This window comes from Thermobia domestica, chromosome 15 (assembly GCF_964235325.1).
Source record: "Thermobia domestica chromosome 15, izTheDome1.hap1.1, whole genome shotgun sequence".
Taxonomy (NCBI): Eukaryota; Metazoa; Arthropoda; class Insecta; order Zygentoma; family Lepismatidae; genus Thermobia; species Thermobia domestica.
In genome coordinates, this window is record NC_137468.1 from 25661492 (window position 1) to 25680740 (window position 19249).

General features: G+C 36.2%; 1 protein-coding gene across 1 annotated transcript in view; it reads left to right on the forward strand.

Annotated features, from left to right (window-relative positions):
* The window catches only part of l(2)05287 (WD repeat-containing protein l(2)05287), a 69652-nt gene that overhangs the window by 3962 nt on the left and 46441 nt on the right, over nucleotides 1–19249 (forward strand). Inside the window, exons 2-7 of the mRNA XM_081741463.1 lie at nucleotides 1326–1527; nucleotides 3598–3860; nucleotides 7477–7661; nucleotides 9771–9926; nucleotides 10443–10720; nucleotides 14378–14562. Of these exons, the coding sequence (XP_081597589.1) occupies nucleotides 1326–1527; nucleotides 3598–3860; nucleotides 7477–7661; nucleotides 9771–9926; nucleotides 10443–10720; nucleotides 14378–14562 (1269 nt within the window). The remainder of the gene's footprint in view (nucleotides 1–1325; nucleotides 1528–3597; nucleotides 3861–7476; nucleotides 7662–9770; nucleotides 9927–10442; nucleotides 10721–14377; nucleotides 14563–19249) is intronic.

Consider the following 19249-nt stretch of genomic DNA (forward strand, 5'->3'; position numbering starts at 1 on the left):
GTTACCCTGTAACATTTTGATAACATGGGGGCCGCGGTGGCTCAGTGGTAGAGCGTTCACCTCTGGTGCTAGGGGTTTCGGGTTCAAACCCTGCTCCAGCCAAGTGAACTTTGTGGTGGACAAACACCGTGTGGGGGGGGGTTTCTCGGGGTTCTCCCGTTTCCTCCCACTTTCTTCATTACACCATTTCATTCATCTCTCATCATCACCGTCTCCTTTAGCCTAACCGGCATAACCGTGGGACGTAAAACTCAAATATTTCATTTCATTTCATTTCATTTTGATAACAACTAAACCTATGCTATTGGATTTGTTTCTTTAATATTAGCATACACATGCATTGCTTCATGTTCTACCTACCGTTGCAGGATCAGCAGTTAAAATTGTTATCAGGTCTAGCGTTATGTTTGTCTGTGCTTTTTCGTTTTTTGGTTACCTTTTCGCGTCTTTGTCTCTTTACGGGAAAATGTCTGAGACCCTCTTTGCAATTATACTCGTTGCGTTTTCAATTACCGTGGAGCTAATTTCTCCAAACTAATCCATTGAAACTATCAGCGTTATTTTTTAGAGCTCCTATCCTTTAGTGAAATGCCAGGTATGTAGCTTTAAAAAAAGAAAAAAAATGGAGTAACGTTCTTAACGTCTTTTTTCGTCACTCTTAAGCTTTGCGCGTCACAACCAATAGCAGCATTTTCTTGAGCGCAAGAAAGATGTGTCCCAGTGGGACAGAAATGGCCAATTTTACCTCTGCCCTCGGAATGCATTCAGCGTGCAAAGGATAGGTTCCATCTTCTCCGTTGATTCTCTATTCAGATCGTAAACGGAGATATTATCCATTTCTGGTTTCAACCTTTATCGCCCTGGAACAAAAACGGCAATGAATCGCGATATTTTTCTTTTTTTCAATGAATTCAGCATCTTAAAATGATTCCACCTTTTCCTATATCTCTCTAATAACACCGAAAGTGTTAGGAATTTATTACTTAACAGGTTTCGTGTCTCACTATCCTTCTATTGTAGCCGGAATTTATAGATCTATTTAAATACTGATTTCGCATAATTGGGAAGTCTGCTTTTATATTAAGAGCTTATTGAAAAAATACTTAAGCATGTGTGTGTTCCAGAGGACGAATGCCCTGAGTGAAGCACTCCAAATATTGAAGTAAAACTTAACATAGTAATACAAGAAGGTGATTGAACTTTTTAAAATATGATTTATACTTTTCATTATACTATGTAATTATTTAAAAGATCTCTTGTTTCGGTACATTACTGTAGCATCTTGCTTGTATGGTATTTGATTATATACAAGTTTCTTGTTTCAGTACATTACTGGTAGCATCTGGTCGTAGTGTTAAGGGTTATGGAGTGGACACAGGTCAGATAATAAAGGAATTTCGGGGACACGAGAATAAAATTATTGGACTCCAATGCAGCCCGGAATTACCTACTCGTTTTATGTCTTGTTCGGAGAAAGGAGAAGTAATCGTCTGGAATCTGAAGGAAGGGATAATAATCGAAGAACAGGTAAGTATTTCATTGTGATATCCAGTAAAAGTAGTGAACATTTTAAGATTAAAAAAATCGAGTGATAGTATCTATATACAGTTCATTTAGTTTTAATGTAGTAATTAAGACATTCGTTGATCAGCGTACGCTGACGGTTATAAGTCGTAAATGTTAAAATACTCAATTGTGTGAGCGTACTGTGCAGAACGTTGCTACAGCATTAGGGACTTAAAGGAACACGTTGTGGATGGAATTTAAACATACAGGAACAGGAAGATTCAAATGACGAACATTATTTATTATCTAACACGAATGCAATACGGTAACGCAGAGGGTTGGGATAACGTAAGTTATTGACTGCATCGAAATGAGAGAATGATAGTTTTTCTTTTCGTTAACGGAATAGATTTACAGGCATATTTAGGTGACTCCCTTTTGGAACTTATTAGCAGAGGGAACTGTTTCGACGACGGGCAGACACATTTGCATATTGATACTTTAGAATATATTTTTTCTAGAATTTGCGGCGAGGTAACATTTCGAGTTATTAGAGTTTCGAAAAGTCTGCCGTTAAACCAAAATAATAATAATAATAATAAAAATTAAAAAATAAAATGGCCGTGAACACAGTGCCGGCAAGAAAATTGTGGTTTTATGTTTGAGGAAAGTTTTGGAAAGTTCTTTTCTTAGCTTCAATATGGTTATTGTGCTGTAGCTCGATTCAGTCCCAACTCAATCATGACTTCAGGCATTTTACGAAAACTCTCTCATTTCAGTCTGTCTATAAAGTATGGTAAAAGTGTTTCTATTTCAAGGTGTTTCCCCGTATGGGTAGATAGATAGATAGTGAGTTAGCTTAAGTTTCAATATATTCGTAAATGTGAAACTGCATTCGTGTGTAAATTCATACTTGTGTTGTGTATACAGAATAGAAAGAAGTATGTTGAACAACTAGTGCTACATTTTCAAGGTGAGACAGCACTCGACACATTAAAATAAAAATGGTCGTCCTTCAAAGTGAAGAAGTACAAAATAAAGTGTAAAGGTGGACGGTAAAACGAAATGTATATTGATTAGCACGATGAGATCTGATGTAAAAGAAAACACGACCTCTGAATATTGCATGTATTGAAATGAACGGTACTAGAATATGTTGAACAAGCGAGCAGGCAAAATTAATAGTTCCCTAATTATTTTCTTTGAATTTTGGAGGATATGATATTAGGTATGTAATCAGCTAGATGCGTAATCTTATGTATTTTTGCACGATTAACTTATACGTAGCGAACTGCAAGCCGAGGATGTTGGAATCTGAGCAAGGAATGGGCAAAAGTACTCTGAGTTGATTTTCCTCATTGGTTAGGTCCCACGAATGCGTATGAGAATTGTAATAACAATGAACTGCATACATTAAATCTGTTTCGTACGAACCAAAGCAAAAAGAAAAGGATTTTATTTATTTACTTATTTGGTTGTATAGATTTTTTTTTATGTGAATTGTCTCCTTTGTCCTTTTACATTTTGTAAACATACGTTATGGTAATGTATATAATACATTTTTACGAGTAAGTCGAAATAAATTTCCCCTTGGTGGCTATGGACAGAGGCTGTGAGCCTTTGTCAATGTCAAAAAGAGATGGAAGTGTCTGGGCGCGATGCTAAAACTGTACGAAGGATAGGAAAGTTGCTCCCGCCCGATTGTGACAAAATAGTTTTGCGTTGCCGCCGCTTAATGTCTCACGTCGTCCTCCGAAAGAAAAACGGTAGATGTCAAAAAACCATGGTGTTTCCTTTGAATAACACACTTCAGTCGTGTCAGTATCTGATAATACTTCTAAGTTTGATTGTTCCAGCTTCCATGATTGCCAGGTATTGAATGAACCAGTCGTCTGAATTTTCTGCTTGCATTTCTGTAACGCCTTCTACAGGGTCTTGATCACACGTAATCAAATGACGCATGACTAGCTCACGCATTAAACTGGTGTCTTGTTTCCCCATTGTTTTACAATGGCCGATTTCTCGCTTATTTTTCAATATCTATCTTCATAGTTTAAATTAATTGATTTTGTGATGCCATGTTCTTTTCAGAAATTGACAGTAATGGCAGTCGATGCAGTGGTCATGGGTTTCTTCGTTACGAAAACGAAAATCTATTTAACGATTATAGCAGGACAGCAGCGAAAGACATCGTACGTGATATGTTTTAACTCGTTGCAGTCTCAAGGCCGTAAATTAAAAGTGAAACTGGCCGTAAGACCCCACAACTTCGTTTGTCGTTACGATGATCGATTTTGGGCTGGAATAAGCGAAGCTGTTTTGAATGTTCAGTATGAATCTGACAAAATATTGAGGTAAGACCCAGTATTCTGATAGAATTAGGTTCATTTCTTTCTTTTTTTAAGTTAAAATTCTGATAGGTTTAACCGATTAACGGCGTTGGAAAGCTACCGCAATAATATCAAAATATTGGAAAACAATTGAAATCTTACTCACTTACATTTTAGTTTTATAGCTCAGATCTTACTGTTTAAGAGTTTTCATGCCCGGTTTTATATTATTATCACCATCTTCATTATCATCACCATAGGTATTGTACCATTATTGGTAGAGCGCTTGCTGCAAATGAAATGTTTCCATGCACCACGGTTTTCCAACTAACTTCCTCGTCTTCATGTACATTTTTTCTGTTTTAATATCGTCTGTTAATTGTAACCTGACCCGCGCCTTCCTCTTTTTCCTGCCGCCGTACCTTCTAGCACGTCTTTCATAATACAGTTATTTCTTATTGAATTACCCAACTAGTTTCTCTTCCTCTTTGCAATGACATCTAAAATTGTTCCTTACTTCTCTACTATTTCTAACACTTCCTCATTTGTTATCCGTTCGACTCAGCCAATTTTCTGCCTTCTGTTCCACACTCATTTTGAAAACATCCAATCTTTTGTTTCATCGCTTTTGAATATTGTCCATGTTTCCCTTCCATAGAACTATACTCCACAGGAAATATTTCATGAATCGTTTTCTTAATTCTATTCAAAGTTCCACAAAACATACTTCCCCCCCCCCCCTCTAAATGCCTCATTCGCCATTTCTATCTTCGCTTTTATTTCACATTCGCACTTTACGCCTTCACTAATAATACTATTCAGGTATTGGAAACTCCCATTTTCTTCCCTCCTACTTCTATATTTGATGCCAACCGCTTCGTACCGATTAACATGGCTTTTGTCTTTCTTACCGACTTAGTGACATTATTTAATTTTCTTCCTAAGGTGTCTCATTGAACCATTATAATCTGTAGTTTTGATTCGGTACAGTAAAGGAATTCATTCAAACTGTATGGTACTGCACTGACTCTTCAAACTTGGTTTGTAAGGATAGATTTTCGACCTCAAGACCATGAACCGTGCTGTTATCGCAGATAAAAAGTTATAGGGATTAGATATAAATAAAAGCTTTTACAGAAAAGGAAATTGTATACATTTGTACATATTCAAATCATATTACCAATGCTCCATAATGTTAGCGTGGATAGTATTTTGTGTCTTAAGTATTGAATTCGTGCAAATAAGTTATTTAATCGTATTTGATGAAGCAAAAATCCTCATAAAGCAAATTTCATGGCTTTATATCCAAACTCGGGTCCCCATCATAGTAAAATTTCTCCCCTTCGAAATGGAGTATTCATAAATTTGATATGACGATCCTTTCCAATTCATATTTTGTCATTATGTCTAGATTCGTATTTACATACGAGGGCCGGGCCTAGAGCAGCAAATTCAAGGCACGTCATGTTAAAAGAATCAAGATTGAAGTGTGATATGTTGTCCATGAGAGAGAAATTTAAGGGAGGTCAATATTGAAAGCAGTATCGGTACCATAGCGTGACCGAATTTTCTCATTACAAGAAGAAACTGAGACTATTGCTTATTCAGGGTTTCTATGGACGTAGAAAGTCAGGAAAGTAATATTTGGTCATGTAAGGTCAGGCAAGTATATAAATAGTCAGGATAATTTACCAAATACAGAGCTTTTCAATAAGATTGTCGAGGTTTCGTCGACCGTTGTTGCATTAGATCTGAATGATTGACTCAGTTAACCGAAACGCGTGTAAGTGTAGCGTAACTGAACAGGTTTTTGTTTGTTTATTTCGATATCTTTGTTTCCAGATTCCGCCGCTAAGCGCTAGTTTTCCAGTTGCGCAATATGGCTGGTATTTTTAATGAAAAGGCTCACAAGATTCATTACAGTTTTGTGATGAGATTTAGGTACGCGTTATGCGAAAGATGCACCATCTGACAATCCCATTAGAAGGTTGTACGCACAGTTCAAGGAAAGATGTTGCATTTTCAAGGGCAAAAGTAGTGGTAGACCTTTACTATCTGAAGATGTGTAGAGCAAGTTCGTTCAGTCTACATACCGGAATCCAAAGAAATCGATTCATGCTGTATCCAGGGAGCTTGAAGTTCCACTCACAACCTTATGGCGTATTCTACGTAAAAGGCATTTGTATAGGACAAAACCTTTGTTACGGACAGGTCCTTATTTTACAAGTAATATAATTCTTAATTCCTTTCCTGTTGCGTTTTCATCTCTATCTCGAAAATTCCTCTCTACAAACCAAGTATGGAAAGCCAGTAGGATAGTCTTACAAAATCTGTATCAGTGATGGTCAAATGGTGGTTCGCCCGACTCGACCCGCAATGATGTTTCATCCAGTCAGCAAATAAAAATGAAAAATGTATGATTGTTCATTTTTTTAAAGTATATGTAACGAAGAATTTAGCTGGCCATCAGTTTTCTTAACCTGATGTTCCAAGCTCATTGTGCAAGGTAAGGTCGTTGGTATCAGTTCAATTTTTATAAAATTCAGATTTTATATAGCTTCCAACTGTTGGCATACGTCAGTTCCTAATTAAAACGAGAAACAAGATGCGCAGAACAGAACAAAATGTATAGTTTTCGCACATTCTACGAATCGCCAGCAAAGAAAGGAATATGAGAAATGGCCTCTAGGTATGGTTCGTATCTTGTCCTACCCCAGTGTGCGTTACAAATTGGTCATCACTAGAGACCGGGTGTTAGGCAAAATGCCTATTCTTTAATATTAAAGATATGATAAAAAATAACGATTTAAAGTTTATATGGGGATTATAGTTTAAATTTAATTCAATTTAATTTTTTCTTATTTCGCTCCTTACTGCCTAAATAATTGCTTTGGTGTCTAATGTTGCTATTCTATGCATTTTCTTCAAAATAAGACTTCATTGGGAAACATATATACGTAATTTCGTATTTCAAGAAGGAATTCTGCCTTTTTTCGAGAAATATAACATTAAGGGATACTAATTTATGGGCAGGCCAAAGTCAAGCTTCACTTCGCTACAATAAAAGAATGTCGCCGAAAGCAATGACACAGTATGATCCACATTCTCCCCTCCATCTTCCTCTTATTTCCCACAGCATTGCATTCCACATTTGCGCAAAATAATTAACGTTCTTGAAGTCCACATTTCAGTATAGTGAACTCAATTACGAACCATTGTTTGTAGTGATAAAATGCCGTAAAAGTTTGGACTGCTATGTGTACTGATAAAGTGATTAAAACCTGGACTGTTATGTGTAGCGATAAAGTGTTGTTTAGAATGTATTTACCAAATATACATAGAATTCATGTCAAGCTTCGTTTTAATACAGTAGAAGAAGATATTAACAAAGAGGTATATTTCTGTATTCTTTGAACATTATCTATAATTTGAATTTATTTTTTAAATTGTATTCAGTATCCATCTTCATTATTTCGAGTTACATTTTAGTGCCTTTTTTTTTTTTTTTTAAATTTTTGGTGCCTATTTTCCAGGTTTTTTTTGATGCCTAAACATTCGGTCTCTAGTTATCACTGCTCTTATTAATGATCCTGCTTTTTTAAATTCCTTCTTGTTAATGAGATATATTCTATTTTTAAAGCCACAAGATTGGTGAAGGACGTTCTTTTACTTGCGTAGCGTGTCATCAGAGAGAAAACTTAATCGCAGCTGGAGACAATACAGGAAGAGTATTGATTTTTAGAGAATTCCACAAAATAAATTGTATCAGAACTGCATATCATTGGCATACACTTCCTGTTGATGATGTTGTATTTTCTTACGAAGGTAAGAAATGAAAACTGATTTGGTTTTTAATTTGGTAGTAGTTGTACAGGGTGTCTGTAAAGTCCCGCACTATAGGCAATATGGTAATATATATACTTTTTGTTTTTTCTTTCATTTGTTGTAGTGAATGATGCTGTTGAAGGACAAACACATAGATATAATACTGTTGTGTGTGCATAATAATCAAAAGAATCAAGGACGTGTGCGAAACGATTGGCCCACACTATGTCTCTCGTGGGCTCAATAATTTGCAAAAATGACTATGATGCGGGACTTCCCGGGCATCCTGTAGTATGCAGTATAGCAAATATAATCACAACTTCTCAATTCCGCTGTTTAAACTCATAGAATATGCATGCGCATTGCAACATCCTTTCCGGCTAAAAGGCAAGTAAAGTATTAAGTAAAGAATAGGCAAAACCTAGATAGAAGTATTATTGTTGTTAATAAGAGAAAACAAAAACATATGACCAGGTGAGCAGTCCTCACTTTTTATTTTTACGTATCTTTATCTATGTTACGTAGCCTCGTTTAGGACAGATAGGCCCAGGTTAGCGCCTAAACAGAGTAAACTGGAGCCCGGGGACGGCATGTAGTGAAAGGGCAGCTTATTTGGCTTCCTGTCGTATAGAGATTTAAAAAAAAAAAAAAAAAAAAAAACCTTTTTTTGAAAGAAAAGTAAAAAGAAATTTTCGCTTTTGGGCTTTTTGTGACTTTCTTATTCAATCATCTCTTTGTTTTTTCTGTAGTAGTTTCTGCAATTAAAAGGTACTTAAATCACGTGATTTAATACTTGTAAGTCCTTCATTCAGTGCGGGACTGGTTGTCTTGATTTTTTTTTTCTTTCTTTCTTTCAAACTGACATTTTCTTTGTTACAGCAAGTATAAGTTACCACTGAACACTAGTGTCAGTTTGGTTGCCTAACTATCTTATCAAGTGCCTGAAAGTTGTACACAAGGGAGTTACTGGGTTTTGGCTCTTTCCCCTTCTCAACAAAGTGTGAAAATATAACATTTACCATATTTAGATGTGTGTAGAAAAAAACTGAACTCAATACCTTGAACCCCATCCCCATTCATACAATTTTGTATACAAGAAACAGATACGAAACCAGCAACACGCAAAGAGTGAAAAGGTGAACGTCCGGACCGGGACTCGAACCCGGGATCTTCGGCATACCATACCGATGCGTTAACCATTACGCTACTCAGTCTGCTTCTCAGAACAGCCACATACTCTCTTACTTGTGATGTCGGTTCTCTCTACTCAGACTAATGTGGCTTGTACCACAGACTAGTTCCTGTGCTTGGACAATCCAATATACATATATTGAGAACACTTTTTTTTTTACGGTTGTGATATATTAATGCAAGGAGGATACAACCGATTTTTAATTTTCATACAGCAGAAATGTTAAGAGATCTTCCTTAATTGATTAAATTGTGTGTCACGTTTGGTGTACATCTGTTTATTTAATTTACTTACATCTAGCAATTCCACTTTCCGAAAATGATTGCACTCAAATTCTTTAACTTTGCAGTCTTAACGTAGTCTAAGATGAATCTTTATTTGGAGTGATTTGCCCAATCAACATCATATATCACTAACATTATATTTAATTAATTGTAATAATTAATTAAGTGGAATGTATTTGCTTATTACTACTGTATGCAAGAAGAAAGAAAACACTGATCATACATGAATTAGAAACGTCAACTGCAAGTAGGCTCAAATCCTGCAAACAGTGCTAGATATTGAAAAAAATAATCGAAAAAGTCTCCCCTTTATTGCAGTCCTTACCGATTTTTATCAAGACGTCTTTCACTTGTGACTGTAAAGGGAGATGTACGTATGTTGTGAGGAATGCCAAGGAGATTCATGCTCATATGTGAATGATGCGCTGTGTAGAATGCGCAGGTTCAGCTAGTTCCACATTAAAAGAGGGAATGCTAACATTTAATTGTCAAGGAATTGTTATCTACCACTAAAATGGAAAATTAGATACTATGAGACCTATCCACGGTGTGTTTGTGTATTGAATATTTATTCTAAGTATTATTTGTATTTACAATTTTAAAATAATTTTCTGTGAAATCTTTCTGTTGTAGGCAGTTACTTTTACAGCGGAGGTGGCGAGTGTGTACTTGTAAAGTGGCAAACGGAGACATATAGTAAAACCTTCTTACCAAGAATAGGTTTACCAATCAAACACATAGCAGTTGGTCCTGACAATGTATATGTAGCAGTTGCTACAGAAGACAATGGTAAGATTTTTTTTTTTTCACCTAGTCAAGTATTTTATTGAGAAAGAGAGAGAGAGATTTGTTAAAAAAAAAAAAAAAAAAAAAAAAAAAAAAAAAAAAAACAGGAAATAATTTGTTTTCACGAAATATATTTAATAATATTTTTGAATTGTACAATATTTGGTACAAATGACTAAATGCATATAGATAATTGGCTTGTCGAAGATTCTTTTCTCTCTGTCTCTCTCTCTTTTTCTCTTTCTCTTACTTTTTGTAGCACGCCACGTTTTAACGTTATTGAAAGAAAATATAGCAAACTCAATATAAGATAGAACAACAACTTATAAATAACAGATTGTATCTATTGTTGATCTCTTCTGCTAACCGTGACACAGATAGTCCGGTAACGCACATAATACTTGTAAAATATTGTTTTCTTGGAAAATAAGATTATTCTGGCTTCAGTGTATTCAATTTCGTAATCTAATATATGAAAAATTGTTTGATAAAGCTTGTTTGTTCTTTTTCGTTTTATAGCAATTCATTTGTTGGATGCTCACCGGAATATTGTGAGAATTATAGGAGGCATTACACTTCATGTCCCAGGCGATCCTCGATTAAGTACAGCGTCTCCTGAGCCTCAAGAGGAACCGCGACACAAGTCTTCTGAAGGTCGATTGCAAGAAGCAAAGAGTAAAAGCAAGCTGTTGTCCGTTGGCCTAGTATTAGATCCTCGAACAAAGTCTGTTGTCTTGAATGGAAGACCAGGCCATATTCAATTTGTCTCAATGAAGGAGAAAAAAATGATGTACAACGTAAGTTTCATTTGAGTATTTGTTGTAGAATGTGTTGTTTTTGATCTCTCCATGTAACAGTTAAATAATATAATTTGTAATTTAAGAATTACTTTGACAAGAATAAAGAAGATCGTATGTAGCAGTCCAACAATTAAGGAAGTAGTAGAAATTTATTGGAAACAACACCTATACATCATCTACACTATGGAGTGTGACTAGAAACGGTGATGGATATATGTATGCATTTATATTTATTTAATGGTGTTCAGTATGATGGCACATACACTTTTAGCTGATTGATATCTATGCGGAATATTTTTGTTTTCTTTGAAATGAACCGGAATTTTGTGATGTTACTGATTTCTTCTGCAAGTTTAGTTAAGTTTCTCTTAAATGAATTTGCACTATACGGAGGATACTTTTTTTTTCAACCTCCGTTAACCCTCCTGAGGAGACTAAATGGGAATAAGACAGATTGTTGCTCATTGGGCAGCGCCCATCCCGCATCCAGATTCTGTCGTTCAGTTATTGTGGAGTACCGAGCGGGAAAGCAGACCGATCGCAATCAAAGCACGCGAAGTGTAAACTGTGATATAATTTCGTTTCTCCAGGCGAAAGCATATAATACAGATGCAGTTCATCGTCGCATGAGTCATTTTTACGGAGGGAACTTTATAAGTGATGCATGTGTGCACGAGTGCTGCGGAGAGTTTAATAAATAATGATTTAAGAACGTGTACAACAAGAATAACCAAGGCTTGGAAGTCTGTGGCAGCAGAGAAGAGTGAATTATGTTTTCATAAAAGACGTAGATTATGATTTCTGAACTATCTGATCACTTGGAGGGCACTTCGGTTGCAGCAATATCTAAACTGTTTGATCTTGGGAATTTAGGGAACTCAGCAGCCACCTAGAGAAATCGAATTACCTCGCGTAGTTCACACTTGACAGGCGCTGTGATTGCACTTGATGTGTTTCACGCTCGCTACTTCACAATGATTGAACGACGAACTCTGTCTTTCGGTGATGTGGTGGGCGATGTCCAATGAACAAGTTACCTTATCCTCGTTTCCTCATCTCACGTGATTCGCCTTTGGTGTTTCAACGGAGGTTGAGAAAAATATCCGTCGTATATAAATTTAGTATTACCTAAATCAAATTATGTTATTGAATATTAAAACTATATATCGTCGCTTGAGAACCAGAGTAACGTAACTCCATTTTCGTAGGTTTACAGTAGAGAGAACAAAAACATTATTTTCTTATAAAGATGTGTTTTTAATAAGTTGGTAATTGAGCTACATTACAACAGATGATTGACAAGGAGAACAGATGGCATTACGTTCCATTTCCATCAAGTGGGGCTTTCAAAATTATGTCCAAACATGAAGAAAATGAAAACCTATTTTTTGGAGTTAAGTTCCTCTGGTTCTCATGCGACGATATTATAAAATTTAATTTTCACGAGATAAGGAACATCTAAATATATTTTGAAGAAATAGTCAGTAGAATAAAATCGTGAGGTTCCTTTTTATCTAAAGAAAGAAAAAAAAAGCAAAACTAAAATCAAAAGCAAAAATAAAAATAAAGTCAATAGGCCAAAATCAGAGATGGCGCAAGAATTCATCAACACTAATTTAAAATCATTGGTACAGTTGCAACTTATCTTTTCATTGGAATCTCAAGATAATTAGACGCTACATGTAATTACATCTAGATCACACCTAGAATTCATGAAACTGATAAGAACGTCAAAACGTGAGGAATCAAATAATTTCTTTTCATTTAAGGCTTTCGATTAGCTATTTAGTTTATGATTTTGAGTACAAAAAATCGATTTAACCAGAAATCCACTTTGAGAAAATCTGTTTAGGGTAACTTAGAGGGATGTAAATTCGAACACGCGTCGAATTTTCTAAGCAAGAGGTCAGGGACCCGTACGTATTTCAAGTACTTTCAATGCAGATTGCTCATTACCCCATCCCCCCTTTTTTCACGTTTTTGAAGATATTCAAATCAAAAAATTTTGTAAAAAATCCTCTGTGAAATTGTTTAGTAGTTACGAAATATTTCTTAATAGAATAGTCTTGGGTTGTTGATAAGTTCCTCAATGTCAAGGATTGTACAAGACCTGTCTGTAAACTATCCGACCATGGTTCGAAGAAACAAATTATCCCATGGCCACCTAGTGGTTTTCATCGTCCTAATCTTTTTCAAACTGATCGCCTCCTGCTTCCATACACAAGTTTGGTAGTCTTTCCACTGCTCGAAACAGATATGAACCTCATTGGGAAGTGCTGTTAGAGCAGTCGCCGCCTTGCGCTAAATATTCTCCCGGGCGTGAAAGCGCGTTCCTTTCAAGCGCCTTTCGGTTTTCAGGAATAACCAAAAGTCGCACGGCCTTTATGTGGAGAGTAGCGAACTTGACAAACCATTGATATTTTCTTGTACTGAAAAAGACAGTCACATGAGCCACTTGTCCGGGACACTATTCTGATGCAGGAGCTTGTTCTTCCAGTTCCACAAGTCTGGTTGTTTTCGACGAAGAACGTCACGTAGACAACGCAGAATGTCCGAAGAATAGTCGTTTCTAATTGTCTTCTGTGTGCTCATGATTCACAGTCCCCCCAGCAATCGAAAAACATAATCAGCGTTACTTTAATTTTATTATACAACTGGCGAGCATTTTCTGCCATTGGCGAATTTGAATACTTCCATTTAGTCAATTGTGCTTTTGTTTTCGAGTCGGGCATCATATCTGTGGCTTTTATTGGAATATTCTAGTTTCCTTACTCTTTCTATACTTTTCAGTAGTTTCCTAATTGAAAATAATTTTGGTTACAGATACACTTAAATTTCTAGCGTACAGAGCATAATTATAGAACGTTTCGTTCTAATTATATTGTAATATCCTACACGTGTTTTATATTTGTAAACTTCAACATGTATTTTATTTATAAACAAAACCACGTGCTTTTCTACTCCAAGTTATTGTATGAAGCAGACTACAGGAATCCTTGTCACTACTTGGTCATGTGATAGAAGTGGAACATCAGCGCCACCACCGCTCAGAAGAGGCTATAAAACTCCATGCATTGCCACAATCGATATCCGTCTCGGTAGGTCAACTCGCCTCTCTTAGGTTGCCTGGAGCTTTGTGGAAACTTAACTACTCTCGTAGCTTGCGTGGAGTTCTGAGAGATTCCTAACCGCAACCACCTAGCTTGCGTGGAGCTTTGCGGGACTCCAATCTCTCTTTGCTTTTCTGGAACACAGAATCCTAACCCACCTCCACTCAGCTTACCTGGAGCTTGTGGGAACCCTTCCCTTGGCTACTTAGGCCTTGGGACACCTATTTACTTTAACAACTTTGCATTATATTATGCATTGATCTTAGAACTACATTTATAGTGATTCTGTGTTATATTGTTTTATAACAGAAACTCCCATAATAAAAGTTTGAGGGAGAAAACCGAATCCATGTGTCTACTTTACAAAGTAGTTTTACAATGTACAAAACGTACACAGTTTCATAAGATTTTTATGTAGAGCTAGTAATCATTTTTAACTTAAAATTCCTCTATATACCGTGTATTAACTACTTTAAATGACTGAAAAGAAGTTCGTATTAATGTTACAAAATTAATGTTCGTATTATTATTCATTCATAAATAGGTGGATATTGTTGGACAGAATTACCGGACTCAGGAACGAGGAATAAGTATTGTAAATACAGATGTAATAAAAGTAGCTGTTTCAAGTGACGGGCTGTGGTTGTCAACTGTCGAGAAGCGGGAAGACGGAGAAAACAACGTAGAGTTGAGGTTGAAATTTTGGATGTTTGACGAAGTCAAACAAAAGTAAGTAAAACAATAGTGTGCTTGTTATGGGTTTAAGTATGAAACTAGTAGTACCCGTAGTAGAGATTTTAAAATTTTATTTTCATTGTTACATTTTCTCGCTTGCATTGTGTCCTTTTTCATTCATATGCCCTAATATTTACTTAAGTAGCATTTAATTTAAAACTTAATTCTTAATTAAATTAAAACTTAAGCGAAGACACATAATGAATATGTGTGAATCAAGAAGTAATTGGTAGAATAGATGAAGAAATGACAGAGGATAATGCAGTTTGAAGGGGAGTTCAATAGGAATGTTGTATCTCCCCATTTTTTTTAATATCTAGCAGAGGTAGTGAAAAAGAAGTTACATAGGGGAACATGGTGGCTCAGTGGTAGAATGTGTACCTCTAGTGCGTTGGGTCACTGGTTCGATACCTGGCCAAGTAAGTTTGTGGTGGTCAACATCATGTCCGTGGGTTTTCTCGAGGTACTCCCGTTTCCTACCATAATTCATTCCACCAATTCTTGCTTTAATCATCTATCTCTAGCCTAACAGGCATAATTGTGGGACGTTAAACTGAAAGATGAAAAAAAAAGTTACATAATGAGAACAATATCTCGGTAGAAGCTAAAATAGTTAGTGTACAGACTGCAGGAGAAATAACACTTGTTGCGGAATCTGAAAAAAAAAGTTTGGGGAAAAGCTGCGAAAAATGAGGTGAAAATTAACGTTAGAAAGACAAAAGCAGCGAAACGGTGATTGAAATAAAGCGATCGGTATTAAATATAGAAAAATGAATAGAAATGAAGTATTTCAGTTTAACGTCCCACGATTATGCCCTTTTAGTCTGACGGAGACGATGATTAAAGCAAAGAATTAGTGGGATGAAAAGTGAGAGGAAACGGGAGTACCCCGAGAAAACCCATGGACACGATGTCGTCCACCAGAAACTTATTTGGGCGGAGCTCGAACTAAAGACACCACGCACCACAGGTAAGCGCTCGATTACTCCTGATAACGACGTTCACAGAGCACACTTGCTTCTAGTAATGGGTGCAACGGTTTACTAAGCACTATATACAACAATACGCAGACACAGAGCTGTGTAAACAAAAATTGTGGGTCAATATGTGTTTGTTCCTTAGCAAGTAAGGAGTGTACAATTAAAACTGCGTTTATTTTTGAAATGTCTATTCATAAATTCATGCCTTCGTTCAACAAGTTTCCGTTGGTTTAGATTTTTATTGTATTGGACGTTTTACAATACTACCTCATTGAGTTGACTTCAGTTTTCCCGGATTCGATCCCGGATTTCATTGAGTGAACTTTGTGGTGGACAAACACCGTGTTCATGGGTTTTCTTGGGGTTCGATTCCTGGCGAGAGCTCATGTGGTTCGGATTCCACGTTAATCAGTAGGTCCGGTCTCATAGCTTCGCTGCTGAAATGGACATTAAACTCAAAATCAACTCAACTGAAAATTAATTTAATTAACTCTTGTATAAAATAGTACCAGACGATGCGACAGCTATTGTATTAAATATAAAAATTTTAACAGAACGTTAAACTGTCTATAAAAAATAAGATTACAAGCAATATCACGTGTGTTATAAGCTACTAGTATGTTACTGTTAGGAATACGTGGGTGACTGTTTCGAGTAATGTGTGTCACATTAAAAGAAGATAAGAAATAGATACAATCTGCACCTTAACACTGTATTTTCTATAAATAAGTAAAGAATCTGTTGCAACAGCATAAAAAAAAGTTATCACTTAATAATGGCATCGAGCGGCATACATTTTAGCGCCATAAATTTGATTTTTCTCGATTTTTCAAACATTACGCATCAAATTTACCTTGAAGAATGTCATTTGTTGAGCTTGATATGACCCATCGTTTGAAAATTTGAGTTAATGATCATTTTGGGCTATATATCATTAAACACAACATGCACTGTCATCTTGCAAGGACTATATTGAAAAGCTTGATGAGTGTTTTTATTTCAGTATCTGTTTCATGTTGATTGGTAGCGTAGTCATTCTACGGCATTAATTTTTAGGTTTACGAAAAAAGAAAAGTTTCTCTCTCTTTTTCGCACAAGTTTATGCGAAAGCTACGCATGAGAATTTATTATACAGGGTGTAACAAAAAAGGTACGGCAAAATTTTAGGGGTGGATTCCTTATGAGTAGACAAGCAAAAAAGTTCATATGACCATATGTCGGGAAATGCATCGTTACGGAGTTATGGCCATTGAGCCGCCTGATGGTGTGAAATAGTCACATTCTGGTTGCTCCTTAATATGACTCAATTTTAATCTCAATAACTCAATCCCTAATTAAGGTTGAAGATAATTTTGATAGCAATGTGTTCCTGAAGGCTGAAGCTTTCCGTCGATATGAATTTTATTAGTGTACCCCCAAGGAGGAGAAATTCCATCCCCAAAATCCTGATGCAAAAAATAAAAGCACGTAATTACCCTCTTCCGTCCGCCATGGTACACCGCACATACATAAAATACATATCGATGGAAAGCGTCGTCCTTCAGGAATACATAGATACCAAAATTACGTTCCTATCTTAATTAGGGGCTGAGGTATGGAGGTTTAAATTGAGTCACTTTAAAGAGCGACTAGAATGAGACTATATTACACCGTCAGGCGGCTCAATGGCCGTAACTCAGTAACGATGCATTTCCCGACGTATACTCATATGAACTTTTTTGCTAGTCTACCCATAAGGAATCCATCCCTGAAATTTTGCCGTACCTTTTTGTTATACTCTGTATATATTCACTTGTATCAGTTTTTCAGCTCAGTGAGATCTGTTGATTGATTTATTTGCCATCTTCACTGATTTTTTCCCCCGTATATGATATTAATTTTGAAGAATTTTTGTGTAGAGCTCCCTCTTGGCTAAGCAGTTACCGTATGCGTCTTTTGCGTGGGAGACCTGGGTTCGATTCCCGGCGGAAGCTCATGTGGTTTAGATCCCACGTTAAGCTGTAGGTCCACATCGCTGTTGAAAGGGACGATAAACACAAAATCAAATGAAATTTCTTGTATAACCTTCCATCCTGTCTCCTGATATAATTAAGAGCAGACTTCGTTTTTTCACTTCTTCAGAGGCTGAGGCAGACTAAAACCATATTCATGAAAATGTTAAATGTCGAGGGAATTCGTGTTATTATTCAGTTCAAAACCTTTTGTCGTCTCGAATTCTGTCGAGGTATTGGAAGCTTAAAGTATGTAAAATGATAATTATGCCTTTCCTGTATGGGTGCGAGTATGGTTGCTTACTTTGAGAGAAGAACGTAGGTTGAAAGTATTAGCGAACAAGATTCTAAGACGAGCATTCGGACCCAAAAGAAAGGGAAATAGTGAATGGCGGAAACTTCATATATGAGCATAACGAGGAACTGCATAATTTATACCGTTTACCAAACATTATGGGTCATGAACTGTAGGAGGCTCAGGTTGGCAGGTCATGTTATAACGATGTAAAATAATATTATCAATCTATGTAAAATAATATTATCAATCTGTACCTGTTTTATGTAATGATCAGAGGCGCAATAATTGAGCAGAAATATGCATTTTGAAAAATAAAAGGTTTTGTCGCTAGATTTTGTTGATATGGTTGTTATGTAAAGAATAGTGGATGTCAAGAAGAAATATATTTGAAAAATGTGTGTGATGTATTGGTTTACAGCAGTCATCTTTTAGAATAAAAGGAGTGTAAGCTGTTAATATATTATACAAGGTCTTGCTGTTCATAATATTTATTTAATAATAATAATAGTTCTCGTTACATATGGTGCCGGAACCCGGGACCCTGTGAAGGTCTTGAAGATTAGTAAAGACAGGGTTCGGACTTATGAACTTAAATTATACTTATTTACGTAGTGGAAGAAAAATTGAGCGCAAGACCAATATGGCCAATGTACATAATACTGGTAGGTCAACGGCTGATAATACAGAAGAAGCCGTATCGCAAATGTTAGATGCTAAACAAATCTTGGATATGTTTATGCAATTGAAGCAACAACTTACAACGACATTCGAAGAAATTAAACTCAATACGAGTCAACAAATTACAACGAAATTCGATGAAATGAAATTAAATATAAGACAACAAATACAGCTGATGTCCCAAGAAATCACTCCACAAATGACTCAGCAAATTGGTTCTGAGTTGGACTTAAGGAATGAACAGTTCAATGCAAAAGTTGAATTTACTGATCAACGTAAGCAAAAATTGGAAGAGTCTGATGATAAGGATTTTAAAAAGGCGAAAGTTGTGTTACGTGTAGAAGATAGAATGAAACAGGCTACAATACCTTTGTGGGATGTTCCTTATGAAGAACAGTTGAAGAAAAAGACTGAAGAAACAAAACCTTCGCTCACGCGACGGACGGATTTGATGCTGAGAAGGAATCTGGATTTGGCAGGTTGGGCAGAAGAAAGAAAAGAGAAGAATGAAGGACTTGCTTGTGAACTTGTTGAAATTAAACCACCAACTGTTGTTGATGGTTACCGTAACAAGTGTGAATTTAGTGTGGGCATAAACCCTGAGATGCAAGAGCAAACTGTGGGTTTTCGACTGGCTAGCTTCAAAGAAGGCTCAATGAAGATTGGATCGGCAGACTTTCTGAGACATTTACCTGACAGAATGAAAGAGGCAGTAAAGGTCTTCCAACAATACA